General features: G+C 42.3%; 3 protein-coding genes across 8 annotated transcripts; all 3 read left to right on the forward strand.

Moving 5' to 3' along the window:
• The first annotated feature begins 2,260 nt into the window (after nt 1–2,260).
• Nucleotides 2,261–6,413, forward strand: LOC106604233 (growth/differentiation factor 9). 2 transcript variants are annotated; one of them, XM_014198699.2, is made up of 3 exons: nt 2,261–2,840; nt 4,032–4,264; nt 4,463–6,413. In XM_014198699.2, the coding sequence occupies exons 1-3, from the start codon at nt 2,498–2,500 to the stop codon at nt 5,198–5,200; spliced, it is 1,314 nt and encodes a 437-aa protein (XP_014054174.1). In that variant the 5' UTR covers nt 2,261–2,497; the 3' UTR covers nt 5,201–6,413. The 2 variants fall into 2 exon arrangements, with proteins under 2 accessions (XP_014054174.1, XP_014054172.1); XM_014198697.2 differs by having other exon boundaries at nt 2,263–2,864; nt 4,463–6,412.
• Nucleotides 6,414–8,503: 2,090 nt separating this feature from the next.
• LOC106604229 (cytochrome b-c1 complex subunit 8) lies at nt 8,504–11,910 on the forward strand. 2 transcript variants are annotated; one of them, XM_014198691.1, is made up of 3 exons: nt 8,504–8,595; nt 10,340–10,511; nt 11,733–11,910. In XM_014198691.1, the coding sequence occupies exons 2-3, from the start codon at nt 10,358–10,360 to the stop codon at nt 11,825–11,827; spliced, it is 249 nt and encodes an 82-aa protein (XP_014054166.1). In that variant the 5' UTR covers nt 8,504–8,595; nt 10,340–10,357; the 3' UTR covers nt 11,828–11,910. The 2 variants fall into 2 exon arrangements, with proteins under 2 accessions (XP_014054166.1, XP_014054167.1); XM_014198692.2 differs by having other exon boundaries at nt 8,577–8,783.
• A 1,388-nt stretch (nt 11,911–13,298) lies between these two features.
• LOC106604228 (heat shock 70 kDa protein 4) lies at nt 13,299–26,619 on the forward strand. Of its 4 annotated transcripts, none has more exons than XM_014198688.2 (19): nt 13,299–13,737; nt 14,352–14,409; nt 14,817–14,957; nt 15,208–15,330; nt 15,497–15,596; nt 15,727–15,860; nt 16,291–16,535; nt 17,801–17,886; nt 18,013–18,164; nt 18,426–18,532; nt 18,661–18,794; nt 19,099–19,283; nt 19,520–19,612; nt 19,881–20,036; nt 20,248–20,373; nt 20,881–20,988; nt 22,271–22,390; nt 24,923–25,084; nt 25,651–26,619. In XM_014198688.2, the coding sequence occupies exons 1-19, from the start codon at nt 13,631–13,633 to the stop codon at nt 25,858–25,860; spliced, it is 2,547 nt and encodes an 848-aa protein (XP_014054163.1). In that variant the 5' UTR covers nt 13,299–13,630; the 3' UTR covers nt 25,861–26,619. The 4 variants fall into 4 exon arrangements, with proteins under 4 accessions (XP_014054163.1, XP_014054161.1, XP_014054162.1 ...); XM_014198686.2 differs by having other exon boundaries at nt 13,303–13,737; nt 19,508–19,612; XM_014198687.2 differs by having other exon boundaries at nt 13,306–13,737; nt 17,801–17,877; nt 19,508–19,612.
• Nucleotides 26,620–27,019: the final 400 nt, after the last annotated feature.

Raw genomic sequence — 27,019 nt, forward strand, 5'->3', positions numbered from 1 at the left:
TTTACACCCTACACACCCTGATAGATAAACATATCCACCAAAATAATACCAAAATATACGCTTGCTTTATCGACTTCCAAAAAGTATTTGATTCTATTTGGCATACAGGACTGTTCTACAAAGTTATTGAAAGTGGTGTAGGGGGTAAAACATATGACATAATTAAATCAATGTATACTGGCAATACGTGCAGCATTAAAATTTGTAAGAAAATAACAGAATTCTTTAACCAGGGGCGGGGCCTTCGTCAGGGTTGTAATCTGAGCCCTGCACTCTTCAATATTTACATTAACGAATTGGCCACTATTCTAGAAAAATCCTCAGCCCCTGGTGTTAGTCTCCACAATTCAGAAGTTAAATGCCTACTCTTCGCAGATGACCTATGCCTGCTGTCACACAGCACATGGCCTACAGCAGAGCCTGGACCTGCTAGAGCAGTACTGCCAGACCTGGGCCCTGGCAGTAAACCCCAAAAAGACTAAAATAATGATTTTCCAGAGAAGATCCAGATCTCAGGGAATTAGACCAAAGTTCTCAATTGGTACAAAATATATAGAGTACTGTTCACACTACAATTACTTAGGTTTAAAAATAAGCTCAACTGGACACCTTAATGAGGCAGTGAATGAACTGAGAGAGAAGGCACGCAGGGCATTCTACGCCATTAAAAAGCAAATTCAAATTGAAATAGCTATTAAAATTTGGCTAAAACTAATTGAATATGTCATTGAACCAATTGCACTTTATGGCAGCGAGGTGTTGGGTCCACTTGCAAAACAAGATTTCATCAAATGGGACAAACACCCCATTGAAACCCTACATGCAGAGTTCTGTAAGATTCTCCTACGTGTCCAGAGGAAAACTACAAACAATGCATGCAGGGCAGAATTAGGTCAATATCCACTAATAAAAAATCAAAAAAGAGAAATGAAGTTTTGGAAACATCTAAAATACAGTGACCCCTCTCATATCATTACCAAGCCCTGCAATGCCAAGAGCTGAGCAAAGAAAAGAGTCCCCTCATCCAGCTGGTCCTGGGGCTGAGTTCACAAACCTGTTCTACTAACACACTGAAGCCTCAGGACCAGAACATCCAATCAATCAGAATAAACCAAATTACAACACAGTCAAAACAAAACTACATTGCTTATTGGGAAACACAAGCACAAAGCAAAATGCAGTGCTATCTGGCCCTAAATCGACAGTACACCGTGGCTAAATATTTGACCATGGTTACTGATCAAAACCTTAGAAAAACCTTGACAAAGTACAGTCTCAGTGAGCACAGCCTTGCCATTGAGAAGGGTAGACACAGGAAAACCTGGCTCCCTGTAGTTAAAGGCGGTGCAACCACTGCACAACAGCAGAACCTGAGACGGAGCTGCATTTCCTGACAAAATGTCAAAAATATAAAACAATTAGAGAGTGTCATTTCCCCAAATTTGAAACCCTTATTCAAGGTTTCAAAGACCTCTCTGATGAGGACCTCTCTACCCGTCCTGTTAGGGGAAGACACAGAGAGCTGTGTGCTGGCAGCGCACTACATTGCTGCATGCCATAAGTTGAGGGACAGTGTCTGACAGACCAATCAACCTGCACATGTCCTCTACTGTATGCTTATTGTTATTGTTGAATGTATGGTTATTTTGACCCTTGGTTATTGTTGTTACTGTTGTCCCGTTGACAATTTTGATTCTCATTTTTATTTATTTTTATATTGTAAATATCCAAAATAAGCGTTTGGCAATATGTATATTGTTACGTCATGCCAATAAAGCAAATTGAATGGAAAATTGAGAGAGAGAGAGAGAGAGAGCCAGAGAGAGAGAGAGAGAGAGAGAGAGAGAGAGAGAGAGAGAGGTTTGAGTATCAGCACAAGCCCACCCTGACACAATCGGCCTTCTGATGTAAGCTGATTTTTGTAGTCACAGTTAATGTTTACTGCATTTATGACTTGGTTCATTGCAAAGATGATGCTCACTTGTAATCAGCTCATCGGTCCTTCTACTATACACCGACAGTTGAAGTTGATCCTTGGGAACGTTTCATATTTATACATATTCTGTGTAGATGACAAAATAACCATTACCTTCTTCCAAGCCCCCTTACATTTCCCTTCTGGGTTTTGACAGGCCTGAGTTGATTCGTCTTCTTCTTCGGTGGTGTTTACCGGCGGTTGGCATCCAAAGTTATGGTGCATTACCGCTACCTACTGTACTGGAGTGTGGGCCAGAGACAGGGAACTAAATCATACCGTTGCTCTTACAAAATATAACAAAATATTTGAGACTGTACCTAATAACGTTCTACTCAATATACTCTTTAAACTAATTTCCTGTATCCCCTTCTCATCCTATGTCTTTCCGTCTGATACTGCCCACACTGTAGGATACATGCTTCCCCTGGGGTGATTGCGCACACCTGTTCACCTGCAGTGAGATGTGTGTCGGTTTATTGACCTGAGGGAGTTGTCCAAGTTCTGACGGACTGATTTACAATGGAGACTCCTCTCCACTTGACTATTGTTCTTAATTACCGGACCTCTATTTTACTACTCCTCTTGATCGGCGGCTTTTCACTTGGATCGTCCCCGACCACGTCAAATCTAGCTGACGACTTTGGCGATTTTACTTTGTACCAACATGGCAATATCTTGTCACCCCTTCTGAAGGCGCTGACAGCACAGGGACTTCCATGGCAAGACACGACCCCAAGAATGAGACCTGATTCGAGATATGTTCGATACATGAAAAGACTGTACAGGATGTCTTCGAGACATGAGAGGAGTTTGGAAGGGAACAACCACCAGTACAACACAGTTCGACTTATAACCCCGCGGGGTGAGTGCCTGGAGCAAAGCAAAGGTGGGCTCTGAATTTTGGGTGAAACTTAATTTACATGGAAATACAATGGCGTGAGTGAGGTCTATTTTACATAGGGACACTAGTTTAAAACTGAGTGTACAAAATATTAGGAACACCTGCTCTTTCCATGAGACTGACCAGGTGAATCCAGGTGAAAGTTATTATCCCTTATTGATGTCACTTGTTAATTTCACATCAGTCAGTATAGGTGAAGGACAGAAGACTGGTTAAAGGATTTTTAAGCCTTGAGACAGTTGAGCCATGGATTGTGTATTCCATCAGGGCTGACTAGCGTTTTCGGGACCCTAGGCAAGGTTTGTGCATGTGCCCGGAAAGTTTTCTGCCATGTTTGCATCAAGTTTAGATAGTTAAGCCAGCTAACTAACAATCTGAAAATTGTTAGCTGAGCAATTTGAGTGACTGACAAAATAAACGAAAAATTGCTGATTCACAACCAAGTTTCTAACTTGCATCTTGTTTATTCTACTATAGTAACTCTCAACAGGAAGTTGAGACCCCACTGAGTAAATAAAAATATTATTTTTTTGGTGGGGGGGTCGATGCCCCTAGCAGCCTGGGGTCCTAAGCGACTGCTTATGCCAGGAGCTGGGCCTGTGTGCCATTCAGAGGGTGAATGAGTAAGACAGAATATTTCAGTTCCTTTGAACAGGGTATGGTAGTAGGTGCCAGGCACACCGGTTTGAATGTGTCAGGAACTGCAATGCTGCTGGGTTTTTCACACTCAACAGTTTCCTGTGTGTATCAAGAATGGTCCACCACCCAAAGGACATGCAGCCAACTTGACACAACTGTGTGACAGCATAGGAGTCAACATGGGCCAGCATTCGTGTGGAACACCTTGTAGAGTCCATGCCCTGATGAATTGAGGCTGTTCTCAGGGAGAAAGGGGGTGCAACTCAATATTATATTCCTAATGTTTTGTGTACTCAGTGTATTTGATGTAGCCTAGTTTTTAGGACTGAGCAAATAAACATAAAGTGCTGACTTATTCCGACACATTTGGCCCCCCATGCATTAGCATCTGGGTCTGGTCTGCTTAGTTTATTGACTGTATATGAACCAGAAAAAATAAGCAAGTGAGGTGTCTCGCTTCCTCTTCAATCTCTGGTTCTTCTCATAGGCCTTCATTTCCGATGTTTCCTACAGAGTTCTTCATGCAAAACCTCTCCTACAATCTGGACCGTGTCAGAGCCAAGGAGCAGCTCCTGAAGTCTGTCCTGCTGTACTCCTTCGACCAAGAGCAGGCCACGTCCATGACTACCCAATGTTACCTAGATGTGAAAGAGCAGGATGCCCAGGATCAGTGTCTTCTCTGCCCCAGCAGCCATCACTCATTCAACTTCCTGTTCCACACGAACCACAGGAGGAAGTGGGTTGAGGTGATTGTTGATTTAGTGCAATATAATTCAATGCAAACAACTATTTCTTTCCTTAGGGAAATTGTTTTAAGCATAAAAATGGCTTTATTTGATAATTTAAAAGCACAATTCAACCACCTATGTGGATACACTGCATTTACAATCACAGAGGATGTTAAACCACAATAATGTTAACCTATTTTCATTGTGGCGCTCAAGGTGGACATCACGACGTTCCTCCGACCTCTCATCCAGTCCCACAAGAAGGACATCCATTTGCTGATCAACCTGACGTGTGTGGAGGGCAGAGGCAGGGAGGCTAAGGCTGGAGGAGAGGAGAGGTGCGGTAGGGGCCCTGTCGAGCTCCACCTAAGGTCTCCGTCCTTGCTCCTGTACCTCAATGACACCAGCGAGCTGGCACACCAAAGATGGCTGCCCACCAGGTCACAAGGTCATCCGAGGTCAGCCAATGAGATGGACACCTTTGAGAGCCTGGCGGAGTTCAAGCCGGTGCGAAGGCTCAGCCGGAGCAAGAGGAGGAGACAGAGGAGAGACTCTCCAGATCTATTGACGAACAACGCACGAGGCAAAACGAGCCAGAAGACCATCCTCCCGGACCTCCTCCCGACTTCTGACTTCCCTACGAGCGACTGTGCCTTGTACGACTTCAGAGTGAGCTTCAGTGAGCTCAAACTGAGCCATTGGATCATTTTCCCCCACAGGTACAACCCCAGGTACTGTAAAGGCACCTGTCCCAGGGCTGTGGGGTTCATCTACGGCTCCCCCAGACACACTTTCTTCCAGAACATGATCTACCACATACTGGACTCCTCTGTGCCACGGCCTTCGTGTGTTCCCTTGGAGTACATCCCCCTGAGTGTTTTAACCCTTGAAGGTGACTCCATTGCCTACAAGGAGTTAGATGAAATGATCGCTACGAGGTGCACATGCCGCTAAAGGCCCACCTCCAGGGTCAGGCTCAATTCCATTTGAACTTGGTGTAAAACTGAACAATCTCAACTGTTATTCCAATTGTTCTCAATGCTTTTCAATGTAAAAAAATCCTCTCGCTCGGGCTGATCCTTCGCTCTGGAAATTGACTGAATTGAAATGGAATTGACCCCTCCCTCACTGCCTGATGTTGTTTTACCAGCCTCAACACTTTGACTGTTAACCTACCTTCTGCATCAACTGCCGCTAGACTTATTCCATCCTCCTCAAGCTCTTGACTTTTTAGCAACTTTTGTGACTTTTTCACAATCGCCTATTGTAACATCCTGGTCTGGTGACTTCATGTCAAGTCATCAGTGTCTTTGTCAAAACATCAGTGCATGGAGTTCCATTTTATCTAGAACAGATGCATTTACTTGCCAAAAAAGTATTTTTATCTAAATAGAAAATATGGCATTGATTTCCTTTGTTTACTTGTTTATGTGACGTGATAGGCAGGAATGTTGTGAAGATGTCTTATCCCTCCACTTTGTTTACATGTTTATGTGACGTAATAGGCAGGAATGTTGTGAAGATGTCTTATCCCTCCACTTTGTTTACATGTTTATGTGACGTGATAGGCAGGAATGTTGTGAAGATGTCTTATCCCTCCACTTTGTTTGTTTTGTTTGTGTTTTTGCGTTGCGTTGACACATAAGAACATGGATTCGTTTTTAAGTTATTATTTTTGTTAATTTATTTTGGGTGTTCTGCCATCTTTAGTCTCTTCTTTCACACTAACTGGTACATTTTAAGTACATCTGTTCTGGACAAAATATTTAAAAAAAGTGGTCCTATATACTCGTATCCAACATTTTCACGTTTCATTTTATTCCTGGGGATTGCAGACTGTTGTTTCGCGGACAACCTCTCTTTTCGTACGGTCCAGAATGTAAGTTATCTTTTATAGACAACTTGATTTTTGTGTGTATTTATTACCCTGGGTCATGAAATGACTGCATACCTAATATATTGACGAATTTAACTAAAATGCATGTCGTCTATTTATGCAAATGAAATGTACTGTACGGTCTTGTTCGGATAACTGATTATCACAAAAAAGAATAAATGAATAATTAGCTAAATATTTTCTTGAAAAAAAATAAAGAGCATGCACAGATCCCTGATTATTTATTCAATATGATTGTAAATGGTTGTTTGTTCTGACATAAATACACATGACTGCTGAGACACACACCATTGTGTAGTGTAAAGTTTGTGCGTCTGCAATCATGTCAGAATTTACTCCTGTACTAGATGGAGAGTTTACACACTGCTTGACAAAGATTTATCAGCTTGGTTTTCTACCTTTTTTTGGGATCAGAAGTGCCATGCCCACAGGGGCATGTGTCCCCTCAGATTGGTCTGACTGCACTTGAAGAAACTTTCAAAGTTCTTGGCATTTTCCAGATTGACTGACCTTCATGTCTTAAAGTTATGATGGACTGTTGTTTCTCTTTGCTTATTTGAGCGGTTCCTGCCATAGTATGGACTTGGTCTTTTACCAAATAGGGCTATCTTCTGTACACCCCCCTACCTTGTCACAACACAACTGATTGGCTCAAATGCTTTAAGAAGAAAATAAATTCCACAAATTAACTTTTAACAAGGCACACCTGTTAATTGAAATGCATCCCAGGTGACTACCTCATGAAGCTGGTTGAGAGAATGCCTAAAGTGTGCAAAGCTGTCATCAAGGCAAAGGGTGGCTACTTTGAAAAATCTTAAATATAAAAATATATTTTGATTTAACACTTTTTTGGTTACTATGTGATTCCATATGTGTTATTTCATAGTTGTGATGTCTTCACTATTATTCTACAATGTAGAAAATAGTAAAAAATAAAGAAAAACCTTTGAATGAGTAGGTGTTCTGAAACTTTTGACCGGTACTGTAGATGATGAGCACCTTAGTCAGAAAATCCCAGGAGTGGTCAGTGCACGTCACCTAACCCGTATGGTAATTTAAAAAAAATAATTATTTAACCAGGTAGGACAGTTGAGAACAAGCTCTCATTTACAACTGCGACCTGGCCAAGATAAAGTAAAGCAGTGTGACACAACATAGTTACACATGGAATAAACAAATGTACAGTCAATAACACAATAGAAGAAGAAAAAAAAGAGTCTAATAACAGTGTGTGAAATGGCGTGAGGAGGTAAGGCAATAAATAGGCCATAGTAGCAAAGTAATTACAACTTAGCAAATTAACACTGGAGTGATAGATGAGCAGATGGTGATGTGCAAGTAGAAATACTGGTGCGCAAAAGAGCAGAAAAGTAAATAAAAACAATATGGGGATGAGGTAGGTGGATTGGGTGGGCTATTTACAGATGAGCTATGTACAGCTGCAGCGATCGGTTAGCTGCTCAGATAGCTGATGTTTAAAGTTAGTGAGGGAGATATAAGTCTCCAGCTTCAGCGATTTTTGCAATTCGTTCCAGTCATTGGTAGCAGAGAACTGGAAGGAAAGGCGGCCAAAGTAGGTGTTGGCTTTGGGGATGACCAGTGAGATATACCTGCTGGAGGAGAAAAGGCTGTCGATATTATGTGAAGCTTGGATATGTGAGGTATGCTGTGAGAGCATTTGTCCAAACCATTACAGTGTGGGAATTGTAAAGGATATGATCACGTGTCAAATGTTTGCAAACAGGAGAAGTATGATACTGAAGAATCTGTCAATGAAAATACTATGGACTTCCTTGAGTGCCCTGTTAGGGTAATGGAGGTCGAGGTGTCAAGGATCAGGGCTGCCAGCAGATCTCCTATGTGGAGGTGGTTAAGAGAGTCGAAGGGGCAAGAGCCAACAGTGTTGAAGATATGGCGGTGGATGCATTGCAACCAGTTGATAGTATTTTAAGTCAATCGGTGATCTGGATACACTCGTGATGAAAGTGGATTTTGTGGCATTTATAGCTTCAGTGATTAATTGTACAGCATAAGTGTCTAAGAAGTCAAAGAAGCTGGATATATCTGCAGCCGAGAAGTTTTGGGGGCTGCAAGACTTCACGGCAGAAGCACTACAAGGACTTTGTCGCTAGGAAATGTCCCGCCCTCACAGGAGGCTTCTAAGCCTGTGTTATGATCTGATTAAAATTAGTTTTTTTTTACAGAAAAGCAGGTTGATTTTATTTGGTTAATTTCTTTTTTTTTGGTAGTTAGTATGATACTTTATTTTTACTCAAATGTTTTCCCATTTTTGGGATCCTTATTATCAACCCGCACAGTAGTTGGCGGAATGCACATATAACTGTTGCGAACGCCGTTATACCATAGAAGAAGAAGAACGGAAGTTACGTAAAGGCTTACTTCTGCTGGAAGTCATAAATAGCTATTAATCTGGGTCTTGAGAAGCAGTACGGTAAGAGATACTGAAAGTTCAAGGTTTTGTGGTTAATTTCACTATTTTAGTAACCTGTATACGTGTCATATCAGTGTATGTCTTGGGGATTTTACGAAGTAAGAGTGTCGTGTCATTAGACGCATTTTAAATCTTGGCGTGAATGTCAAGCAAGGTCTTCACGTTAGCTACTGGCTAGCTTGTTGCAGGTTGGTCCCGTTTGCTGCAATCTATTTTTCTAGGTAGCTAGTTAGCGAGGTTGTATCGTCTTCATATTTTCTATTATCTGTCAGACACGAGTTTACGTGTTGTAATGTCACTGGCGAAATGACAGAACATCAACACCAAACATTAGATGACAGCTTTTTTTTGTTAGCACTCCTTCAATCTTCTCAGTGTAACAGTTGGAATAATGGGACAATGCAACACCATTTCTCATCATTGGATTGAGGTAAACTTTCAGAGCCATATCTCGCGCCTGTCTGACCCCAGTGCAGCTGTAAGTAAGTGAAGGATGGTAATATATTCTGACTATTATTGTGGAAGACTGGCTGGTTGTCATTTCTTAAGAGGAAGAAATGCACATTTGCCTGGCAACCCAAACTCCTTGCTCTGGGCCAAACGCTATGCCCACGGACATTAGTTTCTACTCCTCAATGAATCGGACTACCTCCCTGACGATTTTCTAGAACGCAAACAGTCGAACTGTTCTGATTTTGTTCCAGAAACCGATGGATTGGGCCAGAGCCAGAACACGTGGTTAAAACGGCTTCTTGAAAATTTGCCAGTTGACTTTAAAACGGATTGGTTAGCGAGGATCCAATCGTTGATGACTTTGTTTTTGTAAAACATCTCACATTTTTTTTACTTACCACAAACTAGGACTGACCCCATTTAGTCGATTGTTTGGTCAATAGGTGGTTCGTCAATGAGATTACTTTAGTTGAGCAGTAGCAAAAAAAAAAATCATGGTATACAAGACACCTGTCCATTGTGGAGGCCGTGGGGATGGAACAGTCCATCAGTTTAAGACATGTGGTAATGAAATTGTATATGGTTATTACGTAAGAACAATGGTGTAACACTAATAAAAATAATATTTTATAACAAATGTGCTTTCTCCCGTGTTGGATAGTGTTCCCTGTCCGTGGTTCTGAAACGTATCAGAGCGCTGTTGAATTGGTGCCTTTTCCCAGACCATGTTGCGATGTGCAAAGTTAACCAGCATATTTGTGTTGAACAATTCAGTGCAGGTAGCAGCAGAATGAGATGAGAACAGCCCTTGCCTTCTTGTCAAAGAAAAGTGAGGAGAGAGGAAACCCCCAACTTAATTCTATAATCAACAACCTTAAAAAGACAGTGACTGTGTGACTGACTAGCACCTGTTCTCTCTCTCTCCCTGCTGCAGTGATCACCACAGAACATCGGTGTTCATAATTTTTTTTTACAGTGCCGCAATTCTGAGCCCGGCCCAGCACGATCAAATCAATTGCTGATCGGACTCCCTCTAATCATTTGTCTTAATTAATTAATCAAGCTTAAAGCATCAGACAAGCTCAGTGCATATAGTTGATTTGATTAAAACATATAGGATGTGTCAATGTATGGAGAAATGCACAGATTTTTTTGGGGGGGGACTAATCAATTGTTCCAACGAATATGTGACTTTTGGTGGACCAGTATTGTTAGTTGTGTGACGACTGCATTGCAACATCTAAACTACTGTACCCTTTTCCTCATCGATACTCCTACCTTGTCATTTCAGATAGTCTCTCTAGACACCATGGGTCGCCACTTTGGAGATTTGGCCAAGATCAGGCATGTGATCACCTACAGTCTATCCCCCTTCGAGCAGAGGGCTTTCCCCAACTACTTCTCTAAAGGAATCCCCAATGTCTGGAGACGATTCACATCATCCGTCTTCAAAGTTGCTCCCCGTAAGTACTCCTAGAGTTTGGATGTTGGTTTCTGTCAGGAACCAGGATATTGTTAGTTATCAAACATCTCCAAGCAAATTCTGGATTTATTTCTGCTGTAGTCTTGATAAGTACAAAAAAATAATAATAAATGTATGAAATGTATGCATTCACTACTGTAAGTTGCTCTGGATAAGAGTGTCTGCTAAATGACTAAATGTAATAAATATGGCCTCATAGCCCAATATTAGACCACTGATTCATTAATTAATAAGACTAGGTCTAAGGGCAGTCCATAGCGATAACGTGTGAGATGAGTCATGTTCCAATGACTACCTGGTAGCAGCATGTCCGGTGTCTCAAGCTACATCCATAATCAGTTCTCCGGTTGGAGAATCACCATGTGCATCGCTGGGCAATGAACAAAAAAACAATTAAATCCAGTTTAGATGCCACCCCCCCTCCCCAAATCAAAACCAAACATGGATTCCATGTTGTATTCTCACTTTGCATGCGCACCGGTCTGTTTCACACCTGTTTGTCTTAATCAGCCTCACCATATGGGCACCATGCTGCCTCAGACAGGAAGTAGATGAAACATGTTCACGCAAGCCAGAACAAAACATTGGCATCCATATTAGGTTTTGATTTGAGGAGGAGGAGGGGTAGCATCAACTGATTTAATAGTTTCTTGTTCACTGCCCGGTGACGCAAACTCTGATTCTCCAATCAGAACAGTTCTACTGATTTTTATGGATGTGGCTTGGGACCTGGGACACACGCTGGGAGCAGGTAGTCATTGTACCATGCCTCATCTCACATGTTGTGACTGGAATAAACCTTATATTAATGAGAGGTGTGATATTGTCTGTGTCCCATGTAGGTAATGACCAGATGTGGCTACTCAGGCTTCTACACACCTATTCAGCTACAACTAAGAATCTTCCCATTGTGTAGTCTGTTTGCTGTAGTTGGATAGATGTGTAGAACGCTTTTAGACTACTTTTATGTTTCCTAAAGCAATGTCGATTGCGACTTAGTCTATGAGTGGTGCTCTGAGGCACACTGTAAAGACCTCTTTTGATACAATTTCTGTCTGCCCATGTTAATCACTAACAAATCTTTGGATGTTTTTAAATGGCCTAACTCTACATGCATTGCTTCTTGTATCTTTCAGTGTATGCCTCCCAAGCCACATCCCTGTTTTCAGTCGCTAACCGGTCTTCTGTTCTTCTTTTCCAGCAATGATCTGCATGTACCTGACATACACCTGGGGCAACCATGTCCACTCAGAAGGAAAGAGGAAGGTTGCTGCCGACTACGAGAATGAAGAGTGAAACCTTAAATCTTGCTGCTCTCTGTCTATTCCTGTTTAAACCTTCACTGTATGTTTTGTCAATAAAGACAATATTTATCTGAATGTTTTTCCTATAAATTTGATACCACCTCACCTGGATATTTGGAATGAATGGTTTGCCATCTTTCGTGTGAGGGGACACTGCAGAGAGATGTATAAATAAGAATGACCTGTCAATTGTCACTTAGTGTGAAGTTACAATGCAATATAACACAGCAATAAGGTTACTGCCCAATGCAATTTTACACAGGCTAACAGGTCTGTATAAAATACAGTATCGTATACTGTCTATACGGCAGGTAGCCTAGTGGTTAAAGCGTTGGGCCAGTAACGGAAAGGTTGCTGGATTGAATCCCGAAATCTGTTCTTCTGGCCCTGAACAAGGCAGTTAACTCACTTTCCCCTGTTAGGCTGTCATTGTAAATAAGAGTTTGTTCTTAACTGACTTGCCATTTAAAAAATGTTAAATGTAAAAAGTAGTGGGCAGTCAGCCTACAACACCATAAAAACCTTTCTCTTAAGAGAATTTTAATATCAAGCAAGAAACAAAAGTTAAATGTCATGGTTCTAGACTACGATAACACCTTTCAAGAATGATCATTGAGTATTTCCTGAGTTAAATTTACCATAAAAATAATCAATTCAATACATTTTGTACCTTTGAATAATTTGTCACAAAAGGTTCCAGAACGGTCCATAGAATTAATCCATATATGTGGACACCCATTCATATTAGTGGAGTTGGCTATTTCAGCCCGTTGCTGACAGGTATATAAAGTCACGCGCACAACCATGCAAACTATAGACAAACATTGACAGTAGAATGGCCTTACTGAAAGATGCTAGGAGAACACTACCTGCCTGAATGCATAGTGCCAACTGTAAAGTTTGGAGGAGGAATAAAGGTCTGGGGCTGTTTTTTCATGGTTCAGGCTAGGCCCCTTAGTTTCAGTGAAGGGAAATCTTAACTATACAGCATACAATGACATTCTAGACGATTCTGTGCTTTCAGCTTTGTGGCAACAGTTTGGGGAAGGCCCTTTCCTGTTTCAGCATGACAATTCCCCAGTGCACAAAGCGAGGTCCTTACAGAATTGGTTTGTTGAGATTGATGTGGAAGAACTTGAATGGCTTTCACAGAGCCCTGACTTCAACCCCATCGAACACCTTTGGGATGAATTGGAATGCTGACTGTGAGCCAGGCCTAATCGCCCAACATCAGTGCCCGACCTCACTAATGCTCTTGTGGCTGAATGGAAGCAAGTCCCTGCAGCAATGTTCCAACATCTAATGGAAAACCTTCCCAGAAGAGTGGAGGCTGTTATAGCAGCAGAGTGGAGGACCAACTCCATATTAATGCCCAAGAGTTTGGAATGAGATGATCGACGAGCAGGTGTCCACATACTTTTGGTCATGTAGTCTAGAATGAACATGCTGTTCCTGTGCTGGTCTCTGTAGACATCCGCGTTGCCTCCAACAATTTTCAAATGCTTCGGCCCTCGGGTCTGGTTTTCGAGACCTGTGCAATCATCATCATGGGACTTTTATACTGAAATCTATCATGTTGAGATGTAGAAGCTTGTTCGAAGGCATCAACAATTTGCCGGCAAGTAGCGCACTCAGTTGCATCTTCATGGAACTAGGGTGGGGATAATGAATTAAACCAGAACGTACATTGATACATTCCGTTTGCGGTCTGGTCTGTCATATTTAGGAGTTAACTGTAAGCCTACTTTGTGCTTTTCCATAGTATTATCTGTTTATTAAGTAACATTTTGCGAAGATGTCTGTGGTAGGATTCGACGTCGGCTTCCTGAACTGCTATGTTGCGGTAGCCCGAGCCGGAGGAATAGAAACTGTAGCCAATGAATACAGCGATCGGTGTACACCGTAAGTGACATTTTATATTTGTGTGGTTTATATGGTGTGAATTGTAATTTTCAACATGTTTGCCTCTAAAGTGATTGTGAAACTAGAGGGATTGGGACACATTTTGTGGCCTTGGCAGCAAGACCGACAAGCCAGCCGGCTAACATTAGCCTAGCCGAGCAGCGGTGCAACACAACACGTGAATGTTATTGCTAGCAAGAGAGATCAACCCATGACTTGTTAAAACGAGCCATCGTTGTACTCTGTTAGCTATTTTACCAATTAAACGTTACGGCATTTGACTTGTGATACCTTAACTTACATTCCCCACGTAACATCTTGAGTGTTTTCGAAAACAATGGGGGGGTTCATTGTTGTCCCCCTTTTTCAAGGGGTTCATTTTTTAATGAAGTATGAATGGACGCATGACTGGGAGGAGGCCTGCGATCTCTCGACAGCAATGGACTTGTTCATAGGAATCATTTGTTTGCTGCTCTGTATTTCTAGCCAGCTAATAAAACGCATTTAGATGGGCAATTTTAATACTACTGTGTTATCTTAGCTAGCGCTGTTATCATATTACGGAAAGCCCTGTGAAAACTGACAAGCATTTCACTGATGTGTCATTCTTTCAGAGCATGTGTGTCATTTGGACCACGGAATCGATCTATTGGTGCAGCTGCAAAAAGCCAGGTATGTTTTAATAGGGGACGCCCTCTCCTTAATTATTTATTTAACTGGTGACACATTGGGGCTATGCATCTTCTAGCAAGTTCTATGGGTTTCTGCTTATGCATAGAACTAGGGATTTCATAACCAGGCCAATATTTGATTACCTGATGGAACTATTAAAAACAGAAGAGAATCATTATGCATTCACGTTCTCAAAGAACCCCAAATAAAACCATGGGGTCAATTTTGCCAGTCTTTTATATCTAAAGTATTTGATTGGGGATTTAAGCTACTATATCATAATTTCTGATTTCTCCTGCTTCATTAGGTATCACATCATTAAGTTACTTTTTAATGTGAGATAATTATTTATTTTGTGTAATGCAGCATCATAATGCAGCATCATTTCCCTGCTAATCCCAAATCAGGTTGTCACAAACTGCAAGAACACAGTCCAGGGGTTCAAGAGATTTCATGGCCGGGCGTTTTCTGATCCGTACATCCAGCGTTTGAAATCCAGCCTGGTTTACGACTTAGCGCAGATGCCTTCGGGCACCACTGGCATCAAGGTAAGGAGAGATAAGTGACGATTAGTTCTCCTTAAAAAGGTGGGGAATACATGAGTAGAACTAATGGAGAGATGAGTGCCAGATGGATTACTCATCATCCTTGTCTAATCTGTAATCAATATAGATATTGGTTGTCTATCCGTCTGTCTTTGCCGTATAATATTTCCATGTGTTATTCTGTATTCTACTCTACCTGTGCGAACCCCAAAAGCAATCATTTACAATGACAACTGGTGTCTGTGTCCTTTAGGTGATGTACATGGAGGAGGAGAAGGTGTTCAGCATTGAGCAGGTCACTGCCATGCTTCTGACCAAGATGAAAGAGACAGCTGAGCATGCACTGAAGAAACCCGTGGCTGACTGCGTTGTCTCTGTGAGTATCAATCTGCAGCGTGCTAGTATGCACTGGGTGCTACACTTTACTAGAAGGACCAGGAATTTGGTCACGTGTTAAACTGAGTTTGGACAGTTAGACTAAAAGACCGGATATGGAGTTTCTAGGCCTGCTGGCTAATGACAGCCTGTATCATCTTCCCCAGGTCCCCTGCTACTACACGGACGCCGAGAGGAGATCAGTGGTGGACGCAGCACAGATCGCTGGACTCAACTGCCTGAGGCTCATGAATGAGACAACTGCAGGTATAGAGAGAGCTGTGTTGACCCCTAACAGAGTTACTGTAGCTATTTAACTCACCCACATCGTATTATTTGATATTAAGGTGATTTGCTCTTTCATAATGAAGAATGATTATACATATCTTCCATCCAGTGGCGTTGGCGTATGGAATCTACAAGCAGGACCTCCCTGCTCCAGAGGAGAAGCCCAGGATTGTGGTGTTTGTAGACATTGGACACTCTGGATACCAGACCTCTGTCTGTGCCTTCAACAAGGGCAAGCTGAAGGTAGGTGTCTTTAATCAGGAGACCTCTGTCTGTGCCTTCAACAAGGGCAAGCTGAAGGTAGGTGTCTTTAATCAGGAGACCTCTGTCTGTGCCTTCAACAAGGGCAAGCTGAAGGTAGGTGTCTTTAATCAGGAGACCTCTGTCTGTGCCTTCAACAAGGGCAAGCTGAAGGTAGGTGTCTTTAATCAGGAGACAGAGGAGGCTATGGGGGTCATGCTGATTCTACAAAATAACAGTTTTTACTGGAAACCAAAATGTCCACAAAGAATTTACAGACAACTTCAATAACCTTTTGGCTATTAAACAAAACAAAAGCTCTAGTGCCTAGAGTTGTTCTGGCCAGGTCACATGGGCTCAGGAAAAACTCCCGGCCCATATAATTAGTTTTTGCTCATATTCATGTTTTTTAATACCATTTTCTTTTCCTCAGGTTCTTGCGACGGCCTGCGACCCGGAGCTGGGCGGGAAGGACTTTGACGAGATGCTGGTGAGACACTTCTGTGAGGAGTTTGGGAAGAAGTACAAGCTGGACGTGAAGACCAAGCCCAGGGCTCTGGTCAGGCTCTACCAGGAGTGTGAGAAACTCAAGAAGCTGATGAGCGCTAACTCCTCAGACCTGCCCCTCAACATCGAGTGCTTTATGAATGACATTGACGTCTCTGGAAAACTCAACAGGTATAGTGTTTTGTAGTCTATGAGATCGTTATCTCAACTGAACACCTCAGAATGCATGGCTGTGGTCCTTGATATAAACAGGTCTTACATGATCTATAAGATGAGTCATTATTTTGGTCTGTGATGCAATGACTACATGACAAAGTTATGCTGAACAAAAATATAAATGCAACATGAAACAATTTCAAAGAGTTTACTGACTTACAGTTCATAAGGAAATCAGTGAATTGAAATAAATTCATTAGGCCCTAATCAATGCATTTCACATGACTGGGAATACAGATATGCGTCTGTTGGTCACAGATACCTTAAAAGAAATGGGTCTCGGGATCTCGTCACGGTATTTTTGTGCATGCAAATTGCTATCGATAAAATACAATTGTGTTCATTGTCCGTAGCATATGCCTGTCCATACCATAACCCCACCGCCACCATGGGGCACTCTGTTCACCACGTTGACATCAGCAAACCGCTCGCCCACATGACGTCATACACATGGTCTGCTGTTGTGAGGCCGGTTGGTTGTACTGCCAAATTCTCTAAAACCACGTTGGAGGAGGCTTATGGTAGAGATATGAACATTCAATTCTCTGGCAACAGCTCTGGTGGACATTCCTGCAGTCAGCATGCCAATTGAATGCTCCCTCAAAACTTGAGACATCTGTGGCGTTGTGTTGTGTGACAAAACTGCACATTTTAGTGGCCTTTTATTGTCCCCAGCACAAGGTGCACCTGTGTAATGATCATGCTCTTTAATCAGCTTCTTGATATGCCACACATGTCAGGTGGATGGATTATCTTGGCAAAGGAGAAATGCGCACTAACAGGGATGTAAACCAATTTGTGCACAACATTTGAGCGTATGGACAATTTCATGGATCTTTTACTTGTTGCGTTTTATTTTGTTCAATGTAGTTATTATATTGTAAGTATAGTGACACCTTAGAACGCATGGTGGTCCTTGAAATCTGGTAGTTTTATCAGAGAAATTGCATGTTGATGATGCATACATATGTAGCATCTTATTTGACCAGTTTCTCACAGCAGGAAAATAATCTTGCAGCAACATTTGTAATTAATTGACATTTTTGCAGGGATTGATAGATTTTTATTTAGGGGAAATCAAGTGTGACATTTTTAGGTGGAAATGATAAACTCTTTAGGAGCCTTTTTAAACCTTTAATACACTACACCTTTGCATTTCCTGCTGTGCAAGAAGTTGTGATCAAATTAAGGTCCTACATCTGCATCTGTATTTTCTCTAGGGTTCAGTTTGAGGAGATGTGTGCTGACGTTCTGGGCAGAGTGGAGGCACCACTACACAACCTGATGGAGCAAGCCAGTGAGTATCGTAGGTTTGCATATAGCATAACATTGAGCATCATCTGTGTAGGCATTTAGTATTGTCTTTATAGTTTTGAGTTATGTCAGTGACTGTCAGTTCTGATTGGTGTCTTCCTGGTTCCTGTCCAATCAGAACTGAAGAAGGAGGACATCTATGCGGTGGAAATAGTGGGCGGGGCATCCCGTATCCCGTCTGTCAAAGAGAGGATTGGCAGATTCTTTGGGAAGGAGCTGAGCACCACCCTGAATGCTGATGAGGCCGTGGCCAGAGGATGTGCCCTGCAGGTCTGATGATCTCTCTGTTCCCCCCCTCCTGACCTTAAAATGACCTTTTGGACATCCAGGATTTGCTTGCACAGCAAATTAGAAAAGGAACGTTAGCCTCCAAACGCTTCTGCTACTATACTATGTAGTAATGATCGGGATTCCAACGTTTATCATTCTTAGCAGTAGGACCTAATTCATTGTGGTAGATTTATACTGGAGTATGGTGATGGAATAATGGTTTGCCTCCCTGCTAAGAATATCCCCTGTCTGCCTCCTCAGTGTGCAATCCTGTCCCCTGCTTTCAAAGTGCGTGAGTTCTCCATCACAGATGCAGTTGCTTACCCAATCTCTCTGAAATGGAACTCTGCTGCAGAGGAAGGCTTGAGGTAAACTACTATATATATATAGTATATATATGGATTTATTATCACCTTGATTTTATAGATGTTTTGTTGTCCGTTGTAGTTATTTTAGTGCTAATAAACTAGACTGTTATGCGTGTTGTTCATTGTAGCGATTGCGAGGTATTCCCAAAGAACCATGCTGCACCCTTCTCCAAAGTGTTGACTTTCTACCGGAGGGAGCCGTTCTCTCTGGAAGCGTACTACAACACCCCCAAAGAGCTGCCGTACCCCGATCCCACCATAGGTATGTACACAGCGTGGACTCCACAATGAACCGTTTCTGTCTGCCAACAGTATCGTCTATAGAAACAGTCAGTGACGCTTCCTAGCAGCAGTGGCCTGTTGACTACAGTTTGCAACAGTTTGCAATATGAAGATTTTTGTATACATTTTTGTTGTTGTTTATAACTGTTTTTGTCAAGTGTCTGTAATGTAAGTTTCCCCCTAAAGGGGCCAATAAATTATAGCCCAGTTTGTCATCAGTATTTCCTGTGAAATGTACCGGCTATGTGCCATTACCACCTTATTTCCTGTGTCCTCTCCTATAGGTCAGTTTGTGATCCAGAAGGTGGTTCCCCAGGCGTCTGGGGAGAGCTCTAAGGTCAAGGTGAAGGTGAGGGTCAACATCCACGGCATCTTCAGCGTCTCCTCAGCCTCGCTGGTGGAGGTCCAGAAGACCGAGGAAGGAGAGGAGCCCATGGACACAGAACAGCAGGCAACACCAGAGGAAGAGGTCATTATTAACAACCATATTCATTCACTACACAGACAATTAACTTTCCAAACCAGAGTCCAATGAAAGGTAGGCCTACAAATGCGCTATTAAACCATACAACCTGAGGAAGAGGGGCTTCAGTTAGGTACACTACTATATTTTGATGGCATTGCTATCTGGAAGTCTGTCTGTATCATTGGGCAGAGATGTGGTGTTAATGAAGTGACCTGCGCTCTCTGCAGGGCAACATGCAGACTGACCAGGACGAGACAAAGGCCCAAGGAGATGGACAGAAAGAGACAGAAGAGGAGGAGGAAAAGACACCGCCAGAGAATGAGGAGATGGAGGTAATATTGAATATGACACATTTGACCTCTATGATCGTAACGTTTATGGTAGAATTCTGCACTTTCTGTCCTGGAGGACTGCGGTTTGTACAGACTTAGACAAAAGCAAGTAGCCTGGTCCCAGATCAGTTTGTGTTGTCTTGCCAATGACCAGCTGATCAGACAGAACAAACCCATCTCAGAGCAGGCTGAAAAACGCTCACCAGGAGTGAAGAGCACTACTTTCTGGATATTTAGTCTTAATGATGCTGTTTCCCTCTCTCCCTAGACCTCTCCAGAGGAGAGTAAGGCAGAGAAGAAGTCTGACCAGCCTCCCCAGGCCAAGAAGCCCAAAGTTAAGACAAAAGTCTTGGAGCTTCCCGTTGAGAACAGCCCTCAGTGGCAGCTGGCCATCGACATGCTCAACCTCTTTGTAGAAAATGAGGTAATTCAATCTGACATCTCTGGAATGTTTTTTGTTCAGCTGCTGTGTTTCTTCCTACTGCTATCCTCTCTATCTTTGGTTTCTGTCTGTTCTGTATTGTATTCATCTGGCTGTTTTCTATATACTTGTATTTTATATCTTTCTCTGTTTTGAGTAGTGCTTAAAGAGTGTTCTGTGGTAACTTGAAGTGGTTGTTTGTCTGTTTCCACAGGGGAATATGATCATGCAGGACAAGCTGGAGAAGGAGAGGAACGACGCTAAGAATTACGTGGAGGAGTATGTGTACGACATGAGGGACAAACTACACGGCAGGCTGGAGAAATTCGTCAGTGAAGCTGTGAGCGCTGTGGCTTTTTCTGTCACTTTCTGTGGTACTTTCAATTCTGTCTGACATTAGCTGCCCATGAAACACCCAACAGGTTTCTTAAAGGGATACTTTGGGATTTTGTCAATGAAGCCCTGTAACTACTTCCCTACAGTCAGATGAACTCATGGAAGTAGATACATGGCTTCTTTGCCAAAATCCTGAAGTATCCCATTAGCAACAAGGTAGACAGTATTATAAAGTCCTTTATATCAGAATTGTATTCTCTGTAATATGTTTAAAAGTCATCCATTGCTTACTGTATGTTAATGACAGTATGTTGAATTTGATTGTTGTAGGATGGTATACCCTGTCCTTAACTTAATGTTAATGCCTGTGTTTTGACTGTGGTGTAGGATGGGATACCATATCTTTAACTGAATGTTAATGCCTGTGTTTTGACTGTGGTGTAGGATGGGATACCCTGTCCTTAACTGAATGTTAATGCCTGTGTTTTGGCTGTGTTTTTGACTGGTGTAGGATCGGGATATCCTGTCATTACAACTGGAGGACACAGAGAACTGGCTGTATGAAGACGGAGAGGACCAACCTAAACAACAGTACATCGACAAACTGGCTGAGCTGAAGGTAAAGCTTAGTGTTATACACTGTCACTATGGTACAGTTTCCCAGACCCTAACAGGTCCCAGGTAATGCTTTCAGTTTTATGCATTGTTTGAAGCTCAGTGTTAAATTAAAATCTCCCTACCATCATATCTACCAGTATGACACCGACGTCGATGATAAATCAACTTGATTGGAGGTACACAACACACTCCCTTGCCTCTCGCCATAAGCCGTCCGGCCGTTACCAAGAACCACATACCGGATTTTTTGCAGGGTCGTTAGCAATTAAGTTTTCAGAGTATTTTCTGCGCCTACCTAGCTCAAATCCTAGACGTCGGATTAAAACGGGCGACAGGTAGCCTAGTGGTTAGAGTGTTGGACTAGTAACCGGAAGGTTGCAAGATCGAATCCCCGAACTGACAAGGTAAAAATCTGTCGTTCTGCCCCTGAACAAGGCAGTTAACCCACTGTTCCTAGGCTGTCATTGAAAATAAGAATTTGTTGTTAACTGACTTGCCTCGTTAAAAAAACGAGACTATAGCGTCCGTAAAGTGACCATTGGACTTAAAATAATGTCGGATTGACTAAGTTTGATGGTGCAACAGTTTATTACATAATGTATCTCTCTCACGTGAACATTTCCGTCCATTAATAACCAACGATGTGCTACCTTTTTTTGTAGCATTTCTGACAATGCTAACATTTTCTATCTAACGGGTTGAGCAACTCTGTTGCTCAGCAACAACACAGCTGTTGCTGCCTGCAACAGGCTGCCAGTCATAAGAAGTGGCTAAGAACAAAACTAGGCTACTGTAGATGGCTAGTTATATGGTGGTATTCAAGCTGAGGTTAATTAATAAATGCTAGGCAGCTAGCTAACGTTACCTAGTCTGTTTTTAGAATGTTTGAATGCTAAGCAACCGGCAAACACATTGTTTGAAGTGCAGTAGACCAACATAGCTGCTGTAGTAGGTCAAATCTGTGTGCTGGAAAACCTTGGTAGAGCATGGGTGGAGTAGGCATTGTGCTCATGTGAAATGTCTTTTTTCGGCTTCAGACCAATGCCTAGTTCTCACACAAAATGTTAGTTTTTAGTTTTTAATTGTCATTATGAGTTAAAGTCCTGCCAAGTCAATTGTGTGTTCTGCAAATTTCTTTTACATTTTGACAATCAGATGAAAGTAGCATCACCAAAGTTTGAAAAAGGAGTTTAATTGCTATGAAAATGACTAGTTTCCTCCTCATTCTAGTTCAAATGGGTTGGATTATCTAGTGTTTCTGACGTGTTGTCTGCTGTCTCCAGAAACTGGGCCAGCCTATCCAGGAGAGGTACATGGAGTCTGAGGAAAGACCCAGAGCCTTCGATGACATGGGGAAACAGATCCAGATGTACATGAAGGTCGTTGAAGCTTATAAAACCAAGGTACCGCTGCCCTTATAAACCCAAGGTACCGCTGCCCCAGAGTTATAGATGTAATGATACATTGGACTCATAATGCTCCACAGAAATACAACAATCATTCTAAACCCTTGTAAATATCAGAAGTTGACAATGGTTGCATTTCAGGAATGACCAAATGTGTATTGTATTATGCTACTAAAAGGACGTAATATACATTATTATTTTGGGGCGGTAGGTAGCCTAGTGGTTAGAGCGTTGGGCCAGTAACTTAAAGGTTGCTAGATTGAATCCCTGAGCTGACAAGGTAAAAATCTGTCGTTCTGCCCCTGAACAAGGCAGTTAACCCACTGTTCCTAGGCCGTCATTGTAAATAACAATTTGTTCTTAACTGACTTGCCTAGTTAAATGTACAAAAAAGATTATTACTACACAGTTTGCTACAATGGACTACATCTTTATTATTTGTGTACCCCAGGAGGAGCAAGTATGACTGTCGTAGATATGTAGTATAGTACTGTCATTAATACTAGAATACACCATTGTCTTACGTCAGATGGCGTCCCTCACTGCAGGCAGGATCGACTCGCTATCTGATGTAAGACAATGAGAATACACAAGAACAGTTCTGTTAAAATGCAGTCCAGTTCACCAACCTCATCCTATTGTTACTTCCTACCAGATATCTTCATATTCCAGGGTAACACGTTTTACATATTCACAGCAATTCTAAACCATTGCAGATATCAGAAGCCGTATATGCAGTATGTAACTGCATTTCAGAACCAACCTAATATGTCTTTAATATGTATGCTACAAAAGACTACGTCTCTATTCTTTGCTTGGGGTTTGAATTCACAACGTCTTTGGTTTCAGGAGGCCGATATCAGAAGTTGTCTTTAGTTGTATTTCAGGATGTCTTATGTATTATGTACAGTGCATTTAAAAAGTATTCAGACACTTTGACTTTTTTCCACATTTTATGTTACAGCCTTATTCTAAAATGGTTTCAATAAATAAAAATCCTCATTAATCTACAAACAATACCCCATAATGACAAAGCAAAAACAGATGAAATTTTTTTTTTGCAAATGTATTAAAAATATAAAAAAAACATACCTTATTTACATAAGTATTCAGACCCTTTGCTATGAGACTCAAAATTGAGCTCAGGTGCATCCAGTTTCCATTGATCATCCTTGATGTTTCTACAACAATTGGAGTCCACCTGTGGTAAATTCAATTGATTGGACATGATTTGGAAATGCACACACCTGTCTATATAAGGTCCCACAGTTGTCAGAGCAAAAACCAAGCCATGAGGTGGAAGGAATTGTCTGTAGAGCTCCGAGACAGGATTGTACCGAGGCACATTTAGGGAAGGGGACCAAAAAACGTCTATAGCTTTGAAGGTCCCCAAGAACACAGTGGCCTCCGTCATTCTTAAATGGAAGAAGTTTGGAACCACCAAGACTCTTCCTAGAGCTGGCTGCCCGGCCAAACTGAGCAATTGGGGGAGAAGGGCCTTAGTCGGGAAGTGACCAAGAACCTGATGGTCACTCTGACAGAGCTCCAGAGTTCCTCTGTGGTGATGGTTGTCCTTCTGGAAGGTTCTCCCATCTCTGCCGCACTCCACCTATCGGGCCTTTATGGTAGAGTGGCCAGACTGAAGCCACTCCTCAGTAAAAGGCACATGACGGCCTGCTTGGAGTTTGCCAAAAGGCACCAAAAACCATGAGAAACAAGATTCTCTGGTCTGATGAATCCAAGATTGAACTCTTTGGTCTGAATGCCAAGCGTCAAATCTGGAGGAAACCTGGCACCATCCGTACGGTGAAGCATGGTGGTGGCAGCATGCTGTGGGGATGTTTTTCAGCGGCAGGGACTGGGAGACTAGTCAGGATCGAGGGAAAGATAAACGGAGAAAAGTACAGAGATCCTTGATGAAAACCTGCTCCAGAGCGCTCAGGACCTCAGACTGGGGAGAAGGTTCACCCTCCCACAGGACCATGACCCTAAGCACACAGCCAAGATAAAGCAGGAGTGGCCTCGGGAACAAGTCTCTGAATGTCCTTGAGTGGCCCAGCCAGAGCCCTGATTGGAACACAATCAAACATTTCTGCAGAGACCTGAATATAGCTGTGCAGCGACGCTCCCCATCCAACCTGACAGAGCTTGAGAGGATCTACAGAGAAAATGGGAGAAACTCCCCAAATACAGGTGTGCCAAACTTGTAGCGTCATACCCAAGAAGACTCGAGGCTGTAATCGCTGCCAAAGGTGCTTCAACAAAGTACTGAGTAAAGGGTCTGAGTACTTATGTAAATGTGATTTCCATATTTTATTTTTAAAATGTATACATTTGCAAAAATGTCTTCACCTGTTTTTGCTTTGTCATTATGGGATATTGCGTGTAAATTGATGAGGGAAAAACAATTGAATCCATTTTAGAATAAGGCTGTAACGTAACAAAATGTGGAAAAAGTCAAATGGTCTGAATACTTTCCAAATGCACTGTATATTAGACTGTTTCTTTGCTTGTCGTTCCATCCCCCAGGAGGAGCAGTATGACCATCTGGACCAGGAAGAGATCAACAAGGTGGATAAGATGGTGAATGAAGCCATGATCTGGCTGAACAGCAAGATGAACCAGCAGAGTAAACTGAGCTTGACTGTGGAGCCTGCTGTTAGAGTCAGAGCGATACAAGACAAGACTAAGGTGGGACTAACTACTGTACTGCTGACTAACTACTGTACTGCTGACTAACTACTGTACTGCTGACTAACTACTGTACTGCTGACTAACTACTGTACTGCTAACAATTCCTTTACCGCTGGCTAACTGCAGTACCGCTGGCTAACTGCAGTACCGCTGGCTAACTGCAGTACCGCTGGCTAACTGCAGTACCGCTGGCTAACTGCAGTACCGCTGGCTAACTGCAGTACCGCTGGCTAACTGCTAATACTGTTAGTCAGAGAGATACAGGTTAGAATAGATACAGTACTAATTGTTAGATATTTTTTGATATTCTAACAAAAATATCAACTTGCGGTTATTGCTTATGAATTCAACATTGGTGTGTTATGAGGTCCTTATGTAGGGATCCTTCTAGTGAAGTGTTACCCAACCTTGCAACCAAGCTACAATATACTGTCTATTGCCTTTTGATCATGAATATCATTCTACTACTCTAATAATGCATGCCAGCATTCTGCTTATCCAACTTAACATTGCTTGCACAGTTATTTGTCATTTTCACTCTTCCCACTATTTCCTCTCAATAGGAGCTGTACTCTTCCTGCAACCCCATCGTGACCAAGCCCAAGCCCAAGGTGGAGCTGCCTAAAGAGAACAAGGCAGGGGAGCAGAATGGACCAGTCAACGGCCAGGAGAAAGCCCCAGCCGAGGGCACCGAGAAGGGGACTGGCGACAGCACAGGCAACCCCCCCTCCACGGAATCCACGGAACCTAGACCTGACATGGACCTTGACTAAGCACCCAGACGGCAACCAGTGTCTCATCTCCCAGGGGCTGTGTGTTCATCTGAAAAGTGTCTCCTTCCATGTTTCCTTGTCGCCTTCCCCTTTCAGACCTGATAGGACTGGATAGATGAGTTCAACTAAAGCATTATGGGGGGAAAAAACTAACTCTACCTGAATGGTCTACCAAAAGGCATGCTGGGTATATTAACTACAGTACTGTAGCACATCATGCCTTATCTATCTTGTCAGATATGTTGAGATAGGGAAGGAATCAACCTAGGCAGCAAGGGAAGGAGACAAGGTGATGGGATTGAGACGCAGCCCAGAGCTACTAATGGAGTGTCAACTATTTTGGCTTTGTTTGAAATGGCTCCCTATTTACTATATAGTGCACTACGTTTGACCAGTACCCATATGGCCCTGGTCAAAAGTAGTGCACTATATAGGGAATAGGGGGCCATTTGGCCCTGGTCAAAAGTAGTGCACTGTATAGGGAATAGGGTGCCATTTGAGATGTTGCCGTTCACTCCACATGTCAATGCAGGCGTCATACTGTAATTTCGGCACATTTACCCCTAGTACCTGATGAAGATGATGGTGTATTTCTGCTGCCAATAGCATGCCCATTCTTTTACTGCTGATATAAAATGTAAAAAAGCCAACTGCAATAAGCCTGTTACGATGAGCGCTGTATGATGGTATTTCTGTTGTGTGCTCGAACTGTTCCGGGTCATTGTCGCAATTTGGTTTTAATAAAGTTATTGAAAATTGCTTCCCGTAGCCCTTATTTGAGCATTTTAGAGGAATGCAGTTTCGTTCAGGCTATATTTTGACAAGCCCAAAGGCCGGTAGATGGCGATGCTGAAGACTCAATATCGCCATCTACCGGCCTGGGCTATATTTGGACGATGTATGGATATCTAGAGAAAAGTTGTTTTTCTCCCCCCTGATTTCTTAAACGTAACCAATGCATAAATGCAATGAAAAAGGTCTCACTCATCTGTCAAATAACGACTGCAGTATAATACGCTACTTTAAATATAAGTAACTTTACTATTATATCTAAGACTGTATACTTTAATAAACATACTGCTTTACTCATTCCATGTTTACACGGTTTTTTAGTCTATGACACTCCGACGTTGCTCGTCCTAATATTTCTATATTAATT

This window comes from Salmo salar, chromosome ssa05, assembly GCF_905237065.1.
Source record: "Salmo salar chromosome ssa05, Ssal_v3.1, whole genome shotgun sequence".
NCBI classification, from domain to species: Eukaryota; Metazoa; Chordata; class Actinopteri; order Salmoniformes; family Salmonidae; genus Salmo; species Salmo salar.

Coding starts and splice junctions, on each gene's coding strand:
- LOC106604228 (XM_014198686.2), top strand. CDS start 13,631: ATGTCTGTGGTAGGATTCGACGTCGGCTTCCTGAACTGCTATGTTGCG. Junction 18,795..19,098: donor GTACCCCGATCCCACCATAG/GTATGTACACAG, acceptor CCTCTCCTATAG/GTCAGTTTGTGATCCAGAAG. Junction 19,284..19,507: donor AGGCAACACCAGAGGAAGAG/GTCATTATTAAC, acceptor CGCTCTCTGCAG/GGCAACATGCAGACTGACCA.
- LOC106604233 (XM_014198697.2), top strand. CDS start 2,498: ATGGAGACTCCTCTCCACTTGACTATTGTTCTTAATTACCGGACCTCT. Junction 2,865..4,031: donor GTGCCTGGAGCAAAGCAAAG/GTGGGCTCTGAA, acceptor TGTTTCCTACAG/AGTTCTTCATGCAAAACCTC. Junction 4,265..4,462: donor ACAGGAGGAAGTGGGTTGAG/GTGATTGTTGAT, acceptor GTGGCGCTCAAG/GTGGACATCACGACGTTCCT.
- LOC106604229 (XM_014198691.1), top strand. CDS start 10,358: ATGGGTCGCCACTTTGGAGATTTGGCCAAGATCAGGCATGTGATCACC. Junction 10,512..11,732: donor CGTCTTCAAAGTTGCTCCCC/GTAAGTACTCCT, acceptor CTTCTTTTCCAG/CAATGATCTGCATGTACCTG.